General features: G+C 63.4%; 1 protein-coding gene across 4 annotated transcripts; it reads right to left on the bottom strand.

Annotated features, from left to right (window-relative positions):
• Window positions 1-1,220: 1,220 nt before the first annotated feature.
• On the bottom strand, window positions 1,221-18,016 carry KCNQ4 (potassium voltage-gated channel subfamily Q member 4). 4 transcript variants are annotated; one of them, XM_079325544.1, is made up of 16 exons: window positions 17,642-18,016; window positions 9,674-9,764; window positions 8,968-9,094; window positions 8,191-8,366; window positions 7,983-8,108; window positions 7,759-7,896; window positions 7,564-7,659; window positions 6,983-7,071; window positions 5,856-6,011; window positions 5,043-5,087; window positions 3,311-3,531; window positions 3,112-3,214; window positions 2,893-3,024; window positions 2,661-2,799; window positions 1,994-2,382; window positions 1,221-1,716 (listed from the first exon to the last, which is right to left on the bottom strand). In XM_079325544.1, the coding sequence occupies exons 1-15, from the start codon at window positions 17,908-17,910 to the stop codon at window positions 2,164-2,166; spliced, it is 2,127 nt and encodes a 708-aa protein (XP_079181670.1). In that variant the 5' UTR covers window positions 17,911-18,016; the 3' UTR covers window positions 1,221-1,716; window positions 1,994-2,163. The 4 variants fall into 4 exon arrangements, with proteins under 4 accessions (XP_079181670.1, XP_079181671.1, XP_079181672.1 ...); XM_079325545.1 differs by having other exon boundaries at window positions 7,759-7,869; XM_079325546.1 differs by lacking the exon at window positions 5,043-5,087.
• Between the last annotated feature and the right edge of the window lie 558 nt (window positions 18,017-18,574).

The raw sequence follows: 18,574 nt of genomic DNA, 5'->3' as shown, positions 1-18,574 counted from the left end.
CACCCTCACCTCCCTTGGATGGTTTTGTGGACATCGCAGCGTCGCAATTTGGGGAGGGCGAGACACACCAAACAGGCAGGGGGGATCGGGGCGACGACCCTTCCCTGCAAGGTGCCAAAAAAACGACGCGCGGGTCCTTCTGCAGTGACATCAACGCTGCGCCTTCCCCTCCACCCCCAGGATGGAGCTGGGGAGGGCGAAGGAACTGGAGCTGGGCTCTCAATCTCATCTCGGTGGGTTTCTGCTGATTAGGGGGTCAGAGAGGCGGCCGGACATTTGTGTCCCCCGGCCGGACATTTGTGTCCCCCGGCCGGACGCTGCTGTCCCCTGGCCGCGGCTCGGCCGCAGGGCTGGAGTGCCACCTCTCGGGAGCGCAGGGAGACAAACGGCAGCAGGCGGGCAGCCTCTACTCCAAATTTTAATGAAACAAATAAATTAATAAGTTAATCAAGTGAGGTAACTACCGCTGGCTCGGGGAGGGGGCTGCGGGGAGCAGCCAGCCCGGGGAGGGGGGATCCTAAGGGTTAATTCCTGCGTGCGGCTGCGGGCAAAGCTGTCACATGCACCTCGCCCCACGGCCACCCACCCAGCGCTGTCCCCTCGTGTCGCACCCCCGGGGCGAGGGGAGGGGACCGGGGGGGTTCAAGCAGCTCTGGCACGGCCCGCGCTGGCCACATGCACTAAGGGGGCGAGGAGACGAGCAGGGTCGGGGGTCCCCGCTCTGCCCGGAGCAGAGGCACGGGAAAAGGGGGTGCGAATGGCACGGCCCGAACCCAGAGATGGGCGGTGCTGGCAGCGAGGACAGATCCCGGCACTGTGGGGTCACGGCCGAGCCCCTCCGGAGCCCCGGCTGCAGCTCCAGAGCCCCAGCCTGGCACTTTGGCACGACCCCAGTGTTGCTGGACTGGGAACCAGCGCCGGGACTGCGAGGGGCAGCGCGGGGGTTGTGGCAGCGTGGATCTGCTGTAGGTGACATGCAAGGACACCGCCCTGTCCCCACCAGGCAAACCCCCCCATCCAGGCCCGGCCCGTGCTGCCCGGACCACAGAGGGGACAGGGACACGGGCAGGGACAAACTGAGCACCGCGGGACCGGCCGGGAGGGAGGGGCAGGGACGCGGGGGGACGGACACTCCTTGGGGACAGTCCCTGCTCAGCTTCCTGTCCCCAGGGCCACCCTCGGTGCAGATTTTCCCCCTGGGCAGCACAGCCCAGCCCTGGGAGCTGGCAGGGGGGTCCTTATTGCCAATGTCCCCTCGGGTTGCTCTTCCCAGGGGTATTTGCATATTAAGACATTATTGCATAAATATATATATATATATATATCTTCTATATATATATTGCCCTGGGAGCATGCACGGGCAGGCAGGAGGCTCTGCTGTGCTTCTGGAGAGGTGCAGCCTGGTGAGGGGCGACAGTCCCCTGCTCCCCCCACTGGGGACCACAAATGACACGGGTAAAACCACCCTGGGTCGTGCCCCCACACCCCTGCACTGACAGCAGGAGGGAGATGGGACCTTGCATAGCTGGTGGTGGCCTCGGCTCAGCTCTGGGGGACCAGGCAGGACCTGTCCTGAGGGGCTGGGGTTCAAACCAAACCCCAGGGGATGGGGCCAGCCCGGAGCATCCCCACTATAGCTGGACCCCGGAGCTGGGGGGGTGTCATCCCGCAGGAAGCCAAGATCATGCCAGGAGCATCCCAGGAACATCCCAGGAGCTCCCCAGAAACATCTCAGGAGCACCTCAGGAATATCCCAGGAACATCCCAGAAACACCCCAGGAACATCCCGGGTGTCCCAGGAGCGTTCCAGGAGCATCCCAGAGTATCCAAGATCCCAGAGACACCCCAGGAGCATCCCAGATCCCAGGAGCACCCCAGGAACATCCCAGGACCATCCCAGTTGTCCCAGGAGCATCCCAGGAGCATCCAAGATCCCAGAAACACCTCAGGAGCATCCCAGATCCCAGGAGCACCCCAGGAACATCCCAGGAACATCCCAGGCCATGCCACAGTGCCACAGGCACCCCGCTGCAGCCGTGTCCCCGCGAAGGAAGACTCGGTTCAAGTAACACAGCGAGTGACAGCGAGTGACAGCGAGGGGACAACGCCACGCTGCCCCAGCGCCCCATCCCGCCGCGCAGGGTCCATCCCGCTGCCCTTTGCTCAGTCCATGTTGGCGCTGGCCGACCGGGAGATGCTGAGGGTCTGTGCGGAGGCGGAGATGTCCTCATGCTCCGCGGGGCTCTGGTAGTCGGAGGTGATGTCGGGCTCGCCGGGCGGCGGCCGCAGCGCGGCCAGGCTGAAGGAGTTCGTGGAGCCCTTGCGGAGGCACTGCGAGTAGAGGCCGAGCAGCAGGTCCAGCTTGTGCTCGATGGATTGTACCTGCGAGGGGCGCGGGGGGGGGTTGAGCCGGGTCTGACCCCACGGGAGGGGTCGCGGAGGGGGCTGAGCCGGGTCTGACCCCACGGGAGGGGTCGCGGAGGGGGCTGAGCCGGGTCTAACCCCGCGGGAGGGGTCGCGGAGGGGGCTGAGCCGGGTCTAACCCCACGGGAGGGGTCGCGGAGGGGGCTGAGCCGGGTTTAACTCCGTGGGAGGGGTCGCGGGGGGCTCGGCTCGCCCTCCAAAGGGACGGTGACATTCCCGCCGTGTCCCCTCCTCACCTGCCGCTCCACTTTGACCACACGCCCCATCATGCTGAGCTCGTCCACCAGCTCCCCCTCCAGCGCCGGCTTCTCCCCTTTCTCCCGAACCTTCCTGTCCGCGGGGAGAGCCCGATCCCTGCCCACGATCTGGTCCACGCTGCAGGGAGGGAAGGGGCAGAGCCCATCCATCACTCCCGAGGGCTCGGGATGGAGCTCTAGGAATGTCATGGTCACCTGCAGGGCACCTCACCGCGTCTGCAGGCTCTTGATCCTGCCCAGCATGTCCAGGTGTCCGGCCGAGTACTGCTCGATGACATCCTTGACGTCGTAGGGACGCAAAGTCTCCTTGAACTTCCTCTTGGCCACCAGGAATTTCAGAATCCTGCAGAAACAGCCGGGCTGGAGGCAGGAACCGGATGCCCGAGGGGATTCTGTGCACAATGGGGGACACGGGAGGGGACAGCCTCACCTGACAGCCCGGATGAGGGTCTTCACCGCCGGCATGATGTCCTCGAAGGTCAGGTCGCAGGGGGAGCTCCTCTCCTCGCCACTGTCCTCCGGCGGGCAATCGGCTGTGGGTGCCGAGAACGGGTGGATGGCACACCCGAGGATTGTCCCCAACCCTGCAGCCCCCCGGTGTCCCCCAGACCCCTCACCCAGGGGCTCACCCTCAGCCGGGAGCCGCGGTTTGAGCCTCAGGGATGCTCGGAACCGGGTGCGATCGTTGAAACTCCAACTTTTCTGCACCTTGGTGGGGCTGGAGGCCTCGGCCACGTCCTCGGTGCTGGGGGAGCGATGCAGGGGCGGCCCCAGGTGCTGCTGCCGCCCGCGGCTGCCCTGGCGCTGGGAGCTGCTCAGCCGGATCCGCTCCTTGATGCCCATCTTGTTGCTGCGTTGGGGACAGCGGGAGGGAGGTGTCAGGGGCGTGGGGACAAGGACAGGGTGGTCCCTGGGGTGAAGGGGGGTGGCTGAGCTCACAAAGAGCCCCCCGCAGGTGATGGCACGAGCCAGGCCAGCAGCAGGCGGTTCCTGCAGGGGCGGCTCTGTGGCTGCTCCTTTAAACCCCTTTTGTTGGTCCCAAGAGCAGAGAAAGGAGGTGACAGGCAAGGGGAGAGGGGACAGAGGGGTGTGGCAGCAGAGGACACGCGGCAGAGCCACCTCTGAGCTGAGCAGAGCTCGGCTCCTGCTCCATCCCTGCACGGGATATTCCCAACCCTACTTCATCCTCCTCCATCCAGGCTCTGCTCCTGCCCTAACTCGAGTTCTGCTCCCAAACCCAGCTGCGATTTTGGGTTGAAGGGAAACACCAGGCATTGTTTATGCAGGACCTACACAAACCCCCCGTATTTTCCATGATGAGAGACCCCAAAAACAGCTCAAGGGGACACACAGGAGGAGGACACGGAGTGAATCCCACACCCGCTGCAGGACAGGCTCCACAAAACCCAGGAGTTGGGGGACATTCCTGGATTTCCTCAGGCAGAACAAGGCAGAGATAGGGGCAGGATTCGGGCAGGGTTCGGGCAGGGTTCGGGCAGGATTTGAGCAGGGTCCGGAAAGAATTCGGGCAGGGTTTGAGCAGGGTTCGAGCAGAGTCCGGGCAGGGTTCGGGAGGGGTTCGGGAAGGATTCGAGCAGGGTTCGGGAGGGGTTCGGGGCTCCCAGCCCTTCCCCCTGCTGGCAGGGAGAGTTGCCACACGTCCCAGACATCCAGCGGCCGTGCCAGAGGGTGGGAAGGGCTGTGTCCCGGGAATCAGGCTGCGGCACACCGGCGGGATGGGATTTATGGGATTTATTCAAGTACCGGACATTGTTGCCAGCAGCCCGAGTTCATCCACCTTGCAATGGGGAAACTGAGGCAGTAGGGGACAGTGGGGACAGGCAGCTCAGTCCAGGCCATGCACAACCTCCCTGTCCCTCGGAGGGACCCCCATTTCAGCCTCCAGCCCCCGTCCTCAGCCCCCAGCCCCGTCCATGCTGCAGGCACCGGGCAGGGAGTGCATCCATGCATCCCGAGGTTGCCGGTGCCGCTCTCCGGCGGGAGGGGCAGGACACGGTACCTCCGTCTCCACGTGCCCCACGTCTGCAAGAGCCTCCTCTTACCACTAAAGATGGGGCTGGAGGGGCAGGGCAGAGACACAGGAGAAAAGAGAATCAGCCGGGGCCGGCAGGGAGCGGAGCCACCGCGTCCCCGTGCCCCGCAGCGCCACCGGGGGTGCGACAGCCCCGCCGCCGCCGGGAGCGCAGGAGGTTTGTGTAGGTCCTGCATGAACGCCTGTGAGGTTCCTCGGCTCTGCCGGAAGGATTTGGGGACAGTCCCCGAGCGCAGGGACCATGGTGGCCCCGCAAACCCCACCAGGGTTGTGGTGGGGGGCTCCCCGCGGGCGGGGGCGAGCGTTACCTGAGGCGTAAACACTTGTGGGGCTGCGCGTCCTCCTCATTCCAGCTTGGGGGGGGAAAAGGGGGCACGGCGGGTTTGGGGGGAGGGTGGAGGGATGGAGAGGAGGAGGAGGGTGAGAGGGAGAGGGGAGGAGAGAGAGAAGATGAGATGTTATGAGAGGTGATGCTCGCGGGGGAGATGGGCGGGCTCAGGCCCCCGAGGGGGGTTCGGTCCTTCCCCTGCCGAGCCCAGGGAGGAGCCCCCCAAGCCCCGAACTCACCTGGGGGAGTTCAGCCCCACACCTCAGCCCTGCGGGGGAAACTGAGGCACGAGGCCTCTCCCCACCTAACCCTGGTGCTGGCCCGTTGTCCTGGCGGGGTGGCCAGGGTTGGTGGCACTCTTCAGGCAGAGGGGACAAGGGACACGGTGCAGAGCAGCTGCCACCAGCAGCAGGGCAGCCTCAAACCCTCTCTCCTCTCCTCATGAGCACCTTCCCGGCCCCAGGCTCTGGGATTTGCTCCATCCCGCCGGGATGGCACCACTGCCCGTGCCAAGGGACACTCGGTTACCCTGTGCCACATCCCGGGCTCAGGGCCACGTAAAACGCGACCTCACGAAGGTACAAGAGCCCAGAGTGTCCCTCTGGATCAAATCTGCCCCTCCTGGAGCAGGAACAGAGCAGCACAGGAGCAGCAGGGATGCCCGAGTGGGGAGCAGGGCTGGTTTGGGGAGGTGGCACCTCGGGCGTGGCCTGGCAGTGACAGTGACATCGCAGGAGGACACAGAGGAGACAGAGCAGAGAGGAGGGAGAACGCGGGGGCTGCCCCCTCCTACCTTTCCCCTGAACACACGGCCAGGCTGAAGCTTTTCTGGGCAAGGGTGAAGGAGTGATAGGGCGGTGGGGCTCTGTCAGGCCATTTTTTCACCTCTGAATTCCTAAATCCTCCGTTGCGAACCCGGTGCAAATGCTCAAATATAAGGACCAGCTCTCTGAGGTCGGGGTGAAATAAAAACGGGGAGAAATTAAAATTTCCGAAGCAAACAAAACCGGCTGAGCAGCGCCAGGTCCTCTTCAGCACGAACCACAGCAAAACCAAAGCGAAACAAAACAAAACAAAATAAAAAAAAATCAGCATTTTTGTTCAAAAGACGGTTTGTTAATTGAGGCAGATCGGGCTGGGGAAGGGTCCTAGGACAGGATTCCACAGGAGGAATCTGAGAGGGATGGATCAGGCAAGGACAAAGATGGGATGGGGACATGGGGACCTGTCACCATCAGATCCTGGGCGCTGCTGGAGCAGCCGGAAGGGGAAAACTCAGATCCAGCAGGGATGGAATCTGACTCGGTGTGAATTCCACTGCGAGGGCAGCAGGGCCCTCGGTGATTCCCAGGATCCGGGGTGATGCTCGGGAAGTTGGGACTCGGGGATGTGGCTGTCAAAAGCCCCGCCTTCGGAAAATTAAGGATGGGACAGAAGGATGAATTTGTCACACGGCCAGAGCAGGGCAGGAGGGCAGAGATGCTCACAGGGATGTGTAAAAACCGCAGGATCTGCAAGAGAGATCTGGAAAACCTTTGGGGAGCCTTTGAGTGGCAAAATCCCAGGGAATGCTGCAGGAACGGGACATGGAGCTCCCACTGGATCCCCCCGTGTCCAGCTGGGTCCACACTGGAACCAGCTCCTGTCCCCACCACAGCCGTGGGGTCCCCGAGGCACCATCCCGTTCCCTGTGGTGCTGCAGGAACGCTCTGGATGGGGTGAGAGGGGATGGGATGGGGTGGGATGGGCGCTGTGAGGATGATGAGGATGAAGGAGGCTCCTTCAGCACACTCCCATCCTGGGAAGGTGTCGCTGCTGCTCGACCCCACCGAGCCCCCGGGGGTTCCACAAGGTCCCTGGTGGTTGCCCAGGCTGTTCATCCCCCCCGGGAGCCCCCCCAGCCCTCACCCCCTCCCCTACCTGAAGGCGGGCAGGAGGCTGTCGTAGTAACACCACGTGGCCGACAGGTACGCTCGGCTGGCATCCGTGGAGTACAGGCGCCAGGCAGCCTGCAGGGAGCGAGATTCCCGGGAATCGGGATCCACCGGGATGGGAGAATCCGCCCTCCCGACCCCTCCATCCATCCTGGCCCCCACAGGCGGCGGCGACCATCCCGAAGGATTTCGGTGCTGGATGTGGGGCCGGGAGTTTGGGTGCTTTGCTGATGAGGGGACAGCAGAAATTCCCTGGGAATTCCCTGGGAAAGGTGGGGCGGGACACGCCAGCCCTGCCCTACCTGCATCAAAAGCGTCGCCTTTGGAAAAATTAAGGATGGGACAGAAAGATGAATTTGTCCCACGGCCAGAGCAGGGCAGGAGGGCAGGGACGCTCACAGGGGATGCAGAGAGGAGTCGATGCTCTGTCCCTCAGTGGGACCATCCAGGACCCTCCCCACTGACCCTACACCTCAAAGCTCACGGGTTTTGCCGATGAGAGGACAGCAGAGCATTCCTGGGAACTCCCTGGGAAAGGTGGGGCGGGATACGCCAGCCCTGCCCTACCTGGATCAGGTTGGCCGCCGGAGTCCGCCTCTTCTCGAAGTGCTTCTGCCGATGCTGCTCCTGCACTTTGAGGGCGAAGCCGGATCCCAGGATCCCCTGGGGACGGGAGGGGACAGAGTGAGTGCGGGCACACCCCATACAGAGGCATCTCTGCCTCTTTCCCCCCGATTTTTGCCCTCTCCCGGCGCTACTCACGGCGGGCAGGGCGAAGAAGGAGATGCCGAGCAGGGCGAATCCGGCCGCCAGCATCCTGCCCAGCCACGTCTGCGGCGCCTTGTCCCCGTAGCCGATGGTGGTCAGGGTCACCTGCCCGGGGACACAGCAGCGGGGGACCTGCAGGGCGCTCCCCCCACCACGGCCCCGTCCCACCCTCCTGCTCCCCTCCCGGGGCCGGGGGGCCGCGGGGGGGCCGAGCTTACCGTGCCCCACCAGAGAGAATCGGCGTAGGTGGCGAACTGGACGTTGGCATCCTTCTCGGCCAAGTAGACGAGGAAGGAGGCGAAGATGAGCACCAGGAATCCGATGTACCAGGCGGTGATGAGCTCCTGCGGGGCACGGCGGCTCAGACGCGCTCAGGGATGTACCTCGATGCTTTTTTTTTTCTCACCCGGATGTTTTTTTTCTCACCTTGCTGTGGGCGTAGACCACGGAGCCCAGCAGCTTCCAGGTGCCGCCGCGGCGGTCCATGCGCACCATGCGCAGGATCTGCAGGAAGCGCATGCTGCGCAGCGCCGACGTGGCGAAGATGTTGCCCTGCGTGCCCGCGGCGATGACGGCCACCGAGGCGATGAAGACGATGAAATCTGGGGGAACAGAGAGGCTCGGGGTGGGGAAGAGTCGGTCTGAAGTTTCTCTGATTTGCCTCCATCATCAGAGACTGGGAGCCGGGACCCACCGCCCGCTCTGACCTGAGTTCTGACCTGACCCAGGTGGATGCTGACCCAGGACTGTCTGTAGCTGTGCCCGGTGCTGGCCCAGGGCTGTTTGCATGATCTCCCCATACAACAGTCCATAAACCTCCCCACCTTTGGGCCAGAGGCCACTCACTTTGGAAAAGGACTATAAAAAGTGACTTTCCTAAAGAGACTCTGAGATTTCTTTCTCCCCAAGGGATTGAAGACATGTCTATTGTCGGATGACAATATGTCCCTTCTGTTGGTAGCTACATCCCATCCCTTCTCTCTCTCTCCCTCTTTTTTACTTCATTTCCTTTATCTCCTTCTCTCTCTTCTATCGCAAAACTGAATTGTTTTCACCCAATAAACCGCATTGCTGCTTTCTGCTGAATAAAACCTGAGTCTCCTGCTTTTTGTCTTTTGCACACTGGGGTCGAACGAACCATCCCGACTCCCTCTGGGATTGAGGGGGTGCTGGGGTGACCCCAAATCCCGCCGTGCCCCGTACCTATCACGCAGAAAGGTTTCCTGGCGAAGCGAAAGCGGCCGCGCCAGCCGCGGTAGCGGCAGCAGCAGCCGGCGGCCCACACGCGGATGATGTACTCCATGCCGAACACCACGATCATCACGAATTCCTGCCCAAGGGGGGAAAAAAGAGGGGTAGGGAGAGTGGAGAGGCTGAGATGTGAAGGGGAAAAATGAAACTTGGCAGAGCGCAGCGAGTGGTGTCCCCCCCTAAAGCCAGAGCCACCCCCGGGGGATCAGGGCGGTGAGACGGAGCCGTCGGGGCGGGCTGGGAATCGCTGCTCTGCTCCTCGCCCCGAGCTGGGTCCTTTTCCTCCGCCGTCAGCATTGTCCTCCTCTCTCTCTCTCTCTCACAAACAAGCCCCCGTTCTGCTTACTCGCAGGAAAAGTCACAAGGACCTTCCCAATTTAGTCTCCATCACTCGGGAGAAGTCCCTGCGTCAGCTCTTTCTGACAGTTTGGGGGAAAGTTGCCTTTTTTAGCCCCTGCTGCCCTGCCTTTTCCAGCGGTTGCTGCTTCTCCCCGCGGCACCGAGGGACAATGGTGGGCTGGGCCACCCCAGAGCGCCATCGGATGGACAGCGACATCCCGGCTGGTGACATGGTGACAGCGGTTCTGCCCGTGATTCTTTGAGGATAAAAAGCGGGGAGAGGAAATCCGAGAGCCAGCCGTGCTCCTGCGTCGCTCACCAGGATGAAGAGGCACTGGTTGGCCAGTTTCTGGTGCTCCTGGATGGTGGAGAACACGGACAGCACCAGGCAGCTGAAGACGAGGAGGAATCTGGAAGGACAAAGTGTCAGTGGGGACACACGGACAGTCAGGGGACCCCAGCCCGCAGCCTGAACCCCCAGTCAGGACCCCCACAGAGCCGCTGGGGACACGTTTTGCCCCTAGATGGTGGCATGGAGCCTTTGGGGAGCCCAGGAGCCGCCGTGGGGCGCGGTGCCAGCTCTGCCGCAGCCCTGCAGCTTCTTCATTAAAGGCAGGGGAGTCCAGCACTGTGGGGGGTTCTGGTGCTGCAGGAAGGGGACCAGAACTCCTCCAAACTGTCCCCAGCATCCCTGACACCGTGAGGACCTGCCAGCAGCAGCTGGGAAGTGACAACTCAGGGAAAAAGTCTCCAGGAACTGCTGTGAGGCCGCTCCTCCCCGAGCGCTGCGCTCAGGCACGAGGGGCTTTGGCCCACTTAAAACAAGGAGAGGAATAAAATAAAATTAAAAAAAAAAAAAAAGAAAAGAAAAAAAAAGAAGAAAAAAAGAATATATAAAAAAAGAAAGTCGACTCTGTAGCTGAAGCAAATGAAACCTCCAAAAATACATTTTTTTTTCCCCTGATCCAGCGATTCTAAAAAAGGAAAGCGGAGGGCTCGTGCCACCGGCCCACGTGACGGCGAGCAAAGGGCCACTCGCCCTCCCTGATGTCACCGCGGGTCCGTGGTGGCACCGGGGGCTCCGGGCACACAGCGCTGGGTGGCACCGGCACGGCCCGGCTGAGCCCTGGTGGCACCGGCACCTTGTCCTCGAGCTGGTGGCACCAATCTGCCCCCAGCACATGGTGACAATGCCCAGGGGCCATCAGGGGTGATCCGGGGGGTGTGGGGGAGCTCAGCGGCCGCTCGGGGACACGTCCCCATCTCTTTGTGTCGTTGATGTGGAATTTTGGGGCAGAAGCAGCTGCTCGGGCCATGGGAGGGGTGAAACCTGTCCCAGCTGTCCCGACTGTCCCAGCAGCCGTGGGACACAGCAGAGAGGAATCGATGCTCTGTCCCTCAGTGGGACCATCCAGGACCCCTCCCCACTGACCCCACAGCCCCGTGTGGGGTCAAACCCCGGGGGGAGGGTGGCACAGCCTAAAGGGGACAGCGGGGTCCCCTTCCCCTCAAAACGCTGCAGCAAAACATCCCTGGGAATGGGAGAAGGGCTGGGTGCAGAGGTGGAGGGGGGAGATCTGGAGGCAGAAAGGGGCCAGGGGTGTCACAGGGTGTCACAGGGTGTCACAGGGTGTCACAGGGTGTCACAGCCGTGCCACCACCCTGCCCTCGCCGCAGAGGACGCGGCTCTGCCGGGCACTCCCCGCCCGCAAGGCAGAAGGTTGGAGCCGGCTCCTTCTCCCTCTGAATTATTAATTGGGGTTTTTTCCTCAGGCGCAGCAGTTCTGGAATTAACCCCCAGTGGGAACAGCGGCACCCCCGCGGCACGGGCTGAGGAGCAAAACACGGCCCAGGGCAGAGCTGGGAGCTTTGTGCATCAGCAGCAATAAAAGATTATCCAAGCAGGATTTAGCAGGCAATTACACGGGCAGCGGAGCACAAAGCAGAGGAGAAGGCAGAAATCTCGCAGCCAGCAAAGATTTGTGCCCCTCGCCTCATCCAGAGAGCAGGGAGGGGGTCCCCAGAGCCTGGGGACCTGCTGTGGGTGGCCCTGACTTTGGAATCACCCACCGTGATGGAAACCTGCCCTCCCTGCGGGGTGGGGAAACCTCCCAGCCGGCATCCCCTAGGATTTGGGGAAGGATACAGGCATGAGAGGCTCCAAGGGGAAAGGAACTTTCTGGGAACACATCACCTGCTAGGAATTAACTTGTAAAGCTCTGGGCAAACGCCTCGTCGCGGCTGCCGGCAGCGCTTAAGCGGCTTAGGGAAGGGTCAGATGCCTGCAGGCAGCGAGGGGAGCCAGGAACCGGCATCCCTCCATTCCTCCCGGGCAGGAATTCTGCTCTCAGCCGCTCTACCAAGCACCCAGAGGGGTTTTCTACCATCAAACACCCCTGGGGAGCCGCAGCGCCAGGCTCCCATCCCAATTCGCTGCTCTTCCCACCCAGCAAGAGGAGGTGAAAAAGCGAGGAACGCTGGCAGGGAAATGGGGAGGGGGCAGAGAGAGTGGGACAGGAGCTTCAGGGCTTCCTCACCGCCCTGCTCCAGGAGCCGAGGGATGGAGGGAGCAGAGGCTGAGCTGGTGCTTCAAGTCTCCCGAATAAAATTCCCATTTCCAGCCCCGTCCCAGAGGGGTCCCCCCCCCTTTTCCAGCACATTTCACTGCAAGGACCCAGCAGGAGCAGAGCTCGGCCCCAGCAGTAATGAAACCTCCCCAAAACAATAATAAAAACTCGGCGGGGAAGGCGAAATCTCCACAATTAATCTTCATTAGGGTGGGCTTTGCCATCTGCTGCCGCCCGAGCCGGCCGAGGAACAGGTGAGCCGGGAAAGCTGCTGAGCTCAGGGGAAGCAGGGCCAAGTCTGGATCCATCCATCCCTGCATGGGCAGGCGGGCACCAGTTGGCTCCTAGTGCCCCCCAAACATCCCTGGGCAAAGAGGCTGCACCCCAAAACCAGCCTGGGACGAGCTGAGGGACCGGGATCCTCGGAACTCGTGGGGCAGGATGGGGATGGAACAGCCCAGATCTCCCAGGAACTGTCCCCAGCCCCCGGGGCTGGCACGGGGGTGACACTGGCAGGGCTGTCCCGGTTCTGCTTTCCCCGAATCCCGGGATTGGCACGGGGGTGACACTGGCAGACCTGTCCCGGTCCCGTTTTTCCCGAACCCTCGTGGTTGGCACTGGGTGACACTGGCACTGTCCCTGTCCCGTTTTTCCCGCACCCCGGGACTGGCACTGGGGTGGCACTGGCAGACCTGTCCCGGTTCTGCTTTTCCCGAACCCCCAGAACTGGCATGGGGGTGGCTCGGGCACTGTCCCGGTTCTGCTTTCCTCGAACCCCGGGATTGGCACTGGGGTGACCCCGGCACTGTCCTGGTTGTCCAGGTCCCGTTTTACCCGAACCCCGAGATTGGCACGGGGGTGGCACTGGAAGGGCTGTCCCGGTTCTGCTTTTCCCGAACCCCGGAACTGGCACTGGGGTGGCACTGGCAGACCTGTCCCGGTCCCGCTTTTCCTGAACCCCGGGACTGGCACGGGTGTGACCCCGACCCTGGCAGGGCTGTCCCTGTCCCGGTGCAGGGGCGGTGCCAGCGGTAACTCAGCGGAAGGAAAACACCACACGCCGCAGGATAAACAGCTCAGCCGTGGGATGAGCGAACCAAACAGGCTCTGGGAATGCACGGATCCCTTCCCAGCCGGCATCACAGCGCCCGGGCCGCACAATCCAGCTGTGCCACCGCTGGAAAGTTGCGATTTGGACCAAAACTGCCTGAGCGCGGCTCCAGCGGGGATGGCGATGGTGTTTCACCCCCCGGGCTCCCCACGCCGCCAGGTTGGGCTCCGTCTGCAGCTGTATAAACAGCGTGTCCCATAAATCCCCGGCCCTCGGCCCCGCAGCCCTTCAGGAGAGCTGGAGCAGGGGATATAAATAACCGGCTGTAGCGGGGCTGTTTGCACCCGTAACCATGGCACGGAGCGTCCCACGCCGCCCAGAAGAGAAGCAGAAAAGCTCCGAGTGTTTCCCCACGGGCAGGGAAAGCGCAGCCGGAGCCAGGAGCCGATAGAGGCACCGGCACACGCTCAGAGCCCGGCCCTGACCCGGCAGAAAGGAGGGGGCTGCTCCCGGAGCCCCCCAGCCTCAGCACGGGATGCTCCAGCAGCCTGAGGAAGGATGGGAGCAAAGCTGGGATGCGGCGCCTCTCCCGCATCCCATGGCAGGGTGACATCCAGTGACATCCCACAGAGCACGCGGCCCCCAAAACTTCACGTTTTGGGGGGCAAATGTTGCCGGTGGCACCCCCGTGGCACCCCCCGGGCGCGCCGTGCCCGCGGGGAGCGCGGTCACAAGGCTCCCGCGGCCGCTGCCAAGGCGCTCACACGGAGCAGCCGGGATAGTTTTGCTCTTGGATCATCTGGCAAGGAACGGGCTGAAGGGGGGGGGAAAGAACTGGAGAGTTTGCCGAGGCACCCCAGCAGAGAGATCGGGGCTGTCACCTTCCTCCAGCACCTTGGGATGGGGACATTTGGGGCACAGGGTGACCCCGAGAAGTCGCCCCAAATCTGCGACTATCAAACAGTGGAGGGGATGTTTGGGATCGCTGCCGGGGAGGACAAACAACCAAAAACTCTCCCTGCACCACTGGGGCACCCAAACTGGTGGGTGGTCCTGCAGGAGCAGAAAGAGGGGAAAAGGGAAAAAAAGCAAAACAAAACAAAAAAACCAGAAGGAAAAATCAATGCACCGTTTCATGTTGCGCCGAAGTCGCTTAATTTTATGCCCTGGTGACACCACATCGGGCAGGGGAAAGTGCTGCGCCGGCTTCTCCTGCCGCTGGCGCTGCCCCTGGAGCAGCTCCCGTTTCAGCCCTGGGGGCACAGCCCGGCTCGAAGGGCACGGCCGGTGCCTCTGTGGTGGCCATGCCCCCTCCCCAGCTGGGGGACACACCGCTGGCAGCGAGTTAAAAACCTTCAAGGAGCTGAATTCAAAGAGGTGGGAGAGTTGGGAGTTGAGTTTAAGAGTTAAATTCAGGAGGTTTTTCCAAGCCAGCGGTGGAGTCAGCGCTGAGCAGGGATGGAGGGATTTTCCTGCAACCCATCCAGGGCTCCAGGCCTGGGAGTTGCCCTGGGGGTGTTGGCAAGAGCTGGCAGTGCCAGCATGGCAGGGAAATGTTTTCTGGCTCCCCAAGCAGCGCTGGAGGGCTGTGACGAGGCAGGGGAGTGGCGGGGGTGACAGGAGCCAGGCACAGGGATGCTGAGCTGTCACCCCCGGGCCCCGGCTGGATGGGGACACATCCCACTGCCAGCGCCCCAAGGCGGCCGGGATTTCCCACTGGAGGCCAATCCTGAGCCAGGATTGCCCTGAGACTCTGCCGGGAGCTGCCACCCCTTTGTCCCCACAACGACACCAAATACAGGGACAATGCTCGAGTCCCCTCCCTGCCTCGGGGAAATTTCCTTCCCACATTTCTTCCCCAGCAGCAGAGGCCGGGAGCTCGGCCTGGCACGGGGCACGCTGCTCCAGGCGGGGAATTGCGGCTGTTCTGGTGCTGCTGGCTCAGTCTTCCCTAATTTGCTCCAGGTTAAACTGTTCTGGATGGAAACGTTCCTCCAGGAGCAGCAAAAGTGCTGAGCTGAGCTCACGGCGCACCCAGCAGCCGTTTCATAACCATCGGCACCGCTGGGGATGCGGGGGGCGGGCAGGGACCAACCAGAGTGGGAATAACTGGAATTGGACACCTGGAAAAGCGCGTGGAGAAGCTCCGGGATGCAGGAGCCGCTAGTCAGGGCAGCCCTGCCCTCGGGACACGCAGCTGTGCCCGTGCCAAACCCGTGCCAAGCCCGTGCCAAGCCCGCAGCAGCTTTGCCGGCAGCAGGGAAGAGCCTTCCCGCCGGCTAACGAGGAGGAGATTGGGAAAAGGAAGTTCTCATTTTGCCTCCTGGCTCTAAAACCTCTGGCTTAATGCTCTGGGATTTGCTCCCTAAGCTCCAGGGCTGGGAATTCTCATTCCAAGCGGGCGAGGCGCGGTTGGTGAGGCCGGCGTGGGGCTGGAGGGGCTGAGGGAGACCTCGGACCTCGGATTTTCATCTGCACGGGCTCAGTGTCCTCACCATCCTCTTCCCGGAGCGTTTAGGGACATCCACCAGACCCCAAAAGTGGCTCCGAGTCCTCCCATCGGGGATGGAGGGGCAGCAGAAATGATGCAGCCACCAAACCACTGAGCCCGGAGCAGGAGCTGGGATAAGATTTGGGATCAATTCCCGACAGAAAGAGGCTGAAGTTGGTCAATAAAACGCGATGGGCTCGGCCCCGCTCCGCGGCTCGGGGAGAGAAGCGCGTCACTTCTCAGCGGGTATTTCCATTTTCGCATTTTTCAGCCCTGTCTCGGAGCCAGCCCGCTCGGGGGAGGCAGCGCAGCCGGGGCTCAGGGCAGCGCTCCTGGTCAGCAGCACCGCCCCGAGCCCGGGCCGGGGGCTCCGTGCCCTCCCCTGGCCCGGGAGGGGGCAAGGGGAGGGGGTAACACCTTCCTCCTCTTTTGTTAAAACCCAGAGATTGCGGCACACAAATCATCCCCGACAACTCCAGAGCCGCTGCAACAGCTTCGCAGCTCCCATCTGCTGCGAGAGAGAGAGAGAGAGAGAAAAAAAAACCAACAAGAAACTTGAAAGAAGCCAGAAATGAGCAACATTACGAGAGAAGCTTCACAGAACAGATGTCTGCACCTTGCACCCACTGCGGCGTCTTCCCACAGGATTCGGGGGGTCCCTGGCAGGACTCTGCCCTGCAGCTGCCTCAGCCCTAAAATTAAGCGAGCAAGTGAACAAAAAACCTCCCCAGCAAAGGCTGGAGACGTTTGGCTGCTGCTGCCGGCGGCTGCACATCTTGTGGAACAAAGCCCAGCACCCAGGAGCTGCGGGCCAGGCACGCTGGGGTGACTGGGGGGGCTTGGGGGGGGAGTCTGCAAATGGGGTCGCTTGTCCCATGTGTTGTTTTTGGGGTAAAACGGCTCAGATTGTGAGGAAGAGCTGGTGGAGTTCGCTCAGGGATGGATATCCCAGATGGATTCCACATCCCGTGGGTGCCTGTGCCATAAATCCCGATTCCTCCCCTGGCGGGGGGTTTGGCTCCTTTCCCTGCGGGAGAAACTCTTCCCAAGGTGGGATTTTCCACGCAGGGATTCTGCCCGTGGGAGCCTGTGGAGGTGTGGCTCCAAACGGGCCCTGGGCTCGTGTCCCGGCTCCCTGGGGAGCTCAGGTGCCCTTTCATCCAGTGACAAATTCCTGCTGCCAGCTCGATGTGCTAACTTAGGCAAGACCCATTTTCCTGCCTCTTAACGAGCTCCGGCTCCCGCACCCCAGAAACGCCGCAGCCCCTCGGCACCGCTCCAGGCCACAGGCGACGAGGCCAAATTTTGGCTCTTGCCCCCCCCAGAAGGTCTGTGCCCACAGCTGGCACACGCCAGGCAAAGAGGGAAAACCCGTCCTGCCCCACGGCTGTGGCTGGGATGTCCCAGCAGTGTCCCCAGCAGTGCCACCAGCTCCTGGCTTGGTACAACCCCCTCTGTCCCTGCAGCCTCCAGGTGTGTTGGGGACCCCCCAAGTCGTTGTTACAGCCCCCCTGGGGGGGTGATGCTGTTCTGAGCCCTGATGAGCCGCACGCCAAGAGCCGTGGGATGCTCAGATCCAGCGAGGGAAGCTGGAGCAGCACCTGAGAGCTTCGGAAGGCACAGGGAGCAGGGAAAGGAGCAGGTGCGCTCCGGGAGCATCCCTCCCACCCCGGAGCTCTCGGGGTACAGCAGGGACAAGATCAGCCCCGCTGTCCCCATCCCAGCCGGGCACGGCTCTGGGGTGGCACTCCTGCCTTGTCCCAGCACAGGTACGGGACAGCAGAGGGTCCCCGGTGCCACCCACACCTGTCACCCCGCGGGGCTCCCCTGCCTTTGAGGGTCCCCCCGCGCTCAGAGGCCGCGGCAGAGCGGGTCCCTGCGGTGCCATCGGGAAGGGGCTCGGGGCCACCGCGGGGACTGAGTCCCATCCCCGGGGACGCGCTCGGCTCCTCGCACCGAGTCTGCGGGACTCGCTCCCCGCCGGCGGCTGATCCCGACACCGGCACCGGCACCGGCGGCAGGAGCGGCACCGGCGCGTCCCCCCCGCCGAACCGGGACAAAGTTCCCGGTGGAGCCCGGCCGGGCTCGCTGAGAGCCCCGCGGCTCTCCCGGTACCACCGGAGCCCTTATCCCGCCCCGGGGGGCTGCGGGTCCCTCCCGCCGGTGCCCGGTACTCACATGAAGACGTGGTAGATGAAAGCCCAGCCGCGGGGCCGCTCCAGCACGTTGTACAGCCAGTTCTGCAGGCGGCGGCGGCAGCAGCGCGGGGCCCCGGCGGGGCGGGGGGCGGCCCCGGGGCGCGGCCCCGCCAGCAGCCCCCGGCGGCGGGGAGGGGGCGGCGGCGGCGGCTCGGGGGTCCCGCTGGCGGAGCCGGGGGTCCCCGCGCCCTCGGTCCGCACCGCCGTCAGCGCCGCCCGCCGCTCCCCGCCCGCCGCCGCCCCGGCCATGGCCGCCCCGCTCAGGCCGCTCCCCGCCGCATGGCCCCGGCCGCAGCGGGACCCCCGAGCCAGCCCGGGGCCGCTCCCGGGGCCACCTGCCTTTAGCTGCCGCCCGCCGCAGCCCGGCCCTCCCCCGCCGCCGGCCCGGCCCGCCCCGCGTACCTGGCCCCCGCCCCCGGGGCTCCGCGGGACGGGGCGGGCGGGGAAAGCGCCGGGCGGGGCGGGGGTGGAGAGGATGGGGTGGGGTGGTGGGTGGGGTGCGGGTATCCGCCGGTTTGGGTACGGGACCCTGCTGGGGGCGGGGAGAGTCCTGGGGCATCCCGAGAGTGAGGATCCCGCACCGGGTCCCAGCTGCATCCCAATCCACCCCCTGCCCCGCATCCCAATCCAGATCCTGCCCCGCATCCCAATCCACCCCTGCCCCGCATCCCAATCCAGATCCTGCCCCGCATCCCAATCCACCCCTGCCCCGCATCCCAATCCAGATCCTGCCCCGCATCCCAATCCAGATCCTGCCCCGCATCCCAATCCACCCCCTGCCCCGCATCCCAATCCAGATCCTGCCCCGCATCCCAATCCACCCCCTGCCCCGCATCCCAATCCAGATCCTGCCCCGCATCCCAATCCACCCCCTGCCCCGCATCCCAATCCACCCCCTGCCCCGCATCCCAAT

This window comes from Erithacus rubecula (assembly GCF_903797595.1).
Source record: "Erithacus rubecula genome assembly, chromosome: 23".
Classification (NCBI taxonomy): domain Eukaryota; kingdom Metazoa; phylum Chordata; class Aves; order Passeriformes; family Muscicapidae; genus Erithacus; species Erithacus rubecula.
The sequence above is the reverse complement of the archived record's forward strand: the minus strand, read 5'-3'. Positions and strand labels throughout refer to the sequence as shown.

Bases quoted from the DNA above. Each gene is read 5' to 3' on its own strand.
- KCNQ4 (XM_079325544.1), bottom strand. From the start codon at position 17,910: ATGGCCGGGGCGGCGGCGGGCGGGGAGCGGCGGGCGGCGCTGACGGCG. The intron at 6,012-6,982 runs GTAGGGGAGGGG...CCCCGACCTCAG, and splicing joins AGCCTCCTGCCCGCCTTCAG to AGAGCTGGTCCTTATATTTG. The intron at 2,383-2,660 runs GTGAGGAGGGGA...CGCCCCTCGCAG, and splicing joins TGGTCAAAGTGGAGCGGCAG to GTACAATCCATCGAGCACAA.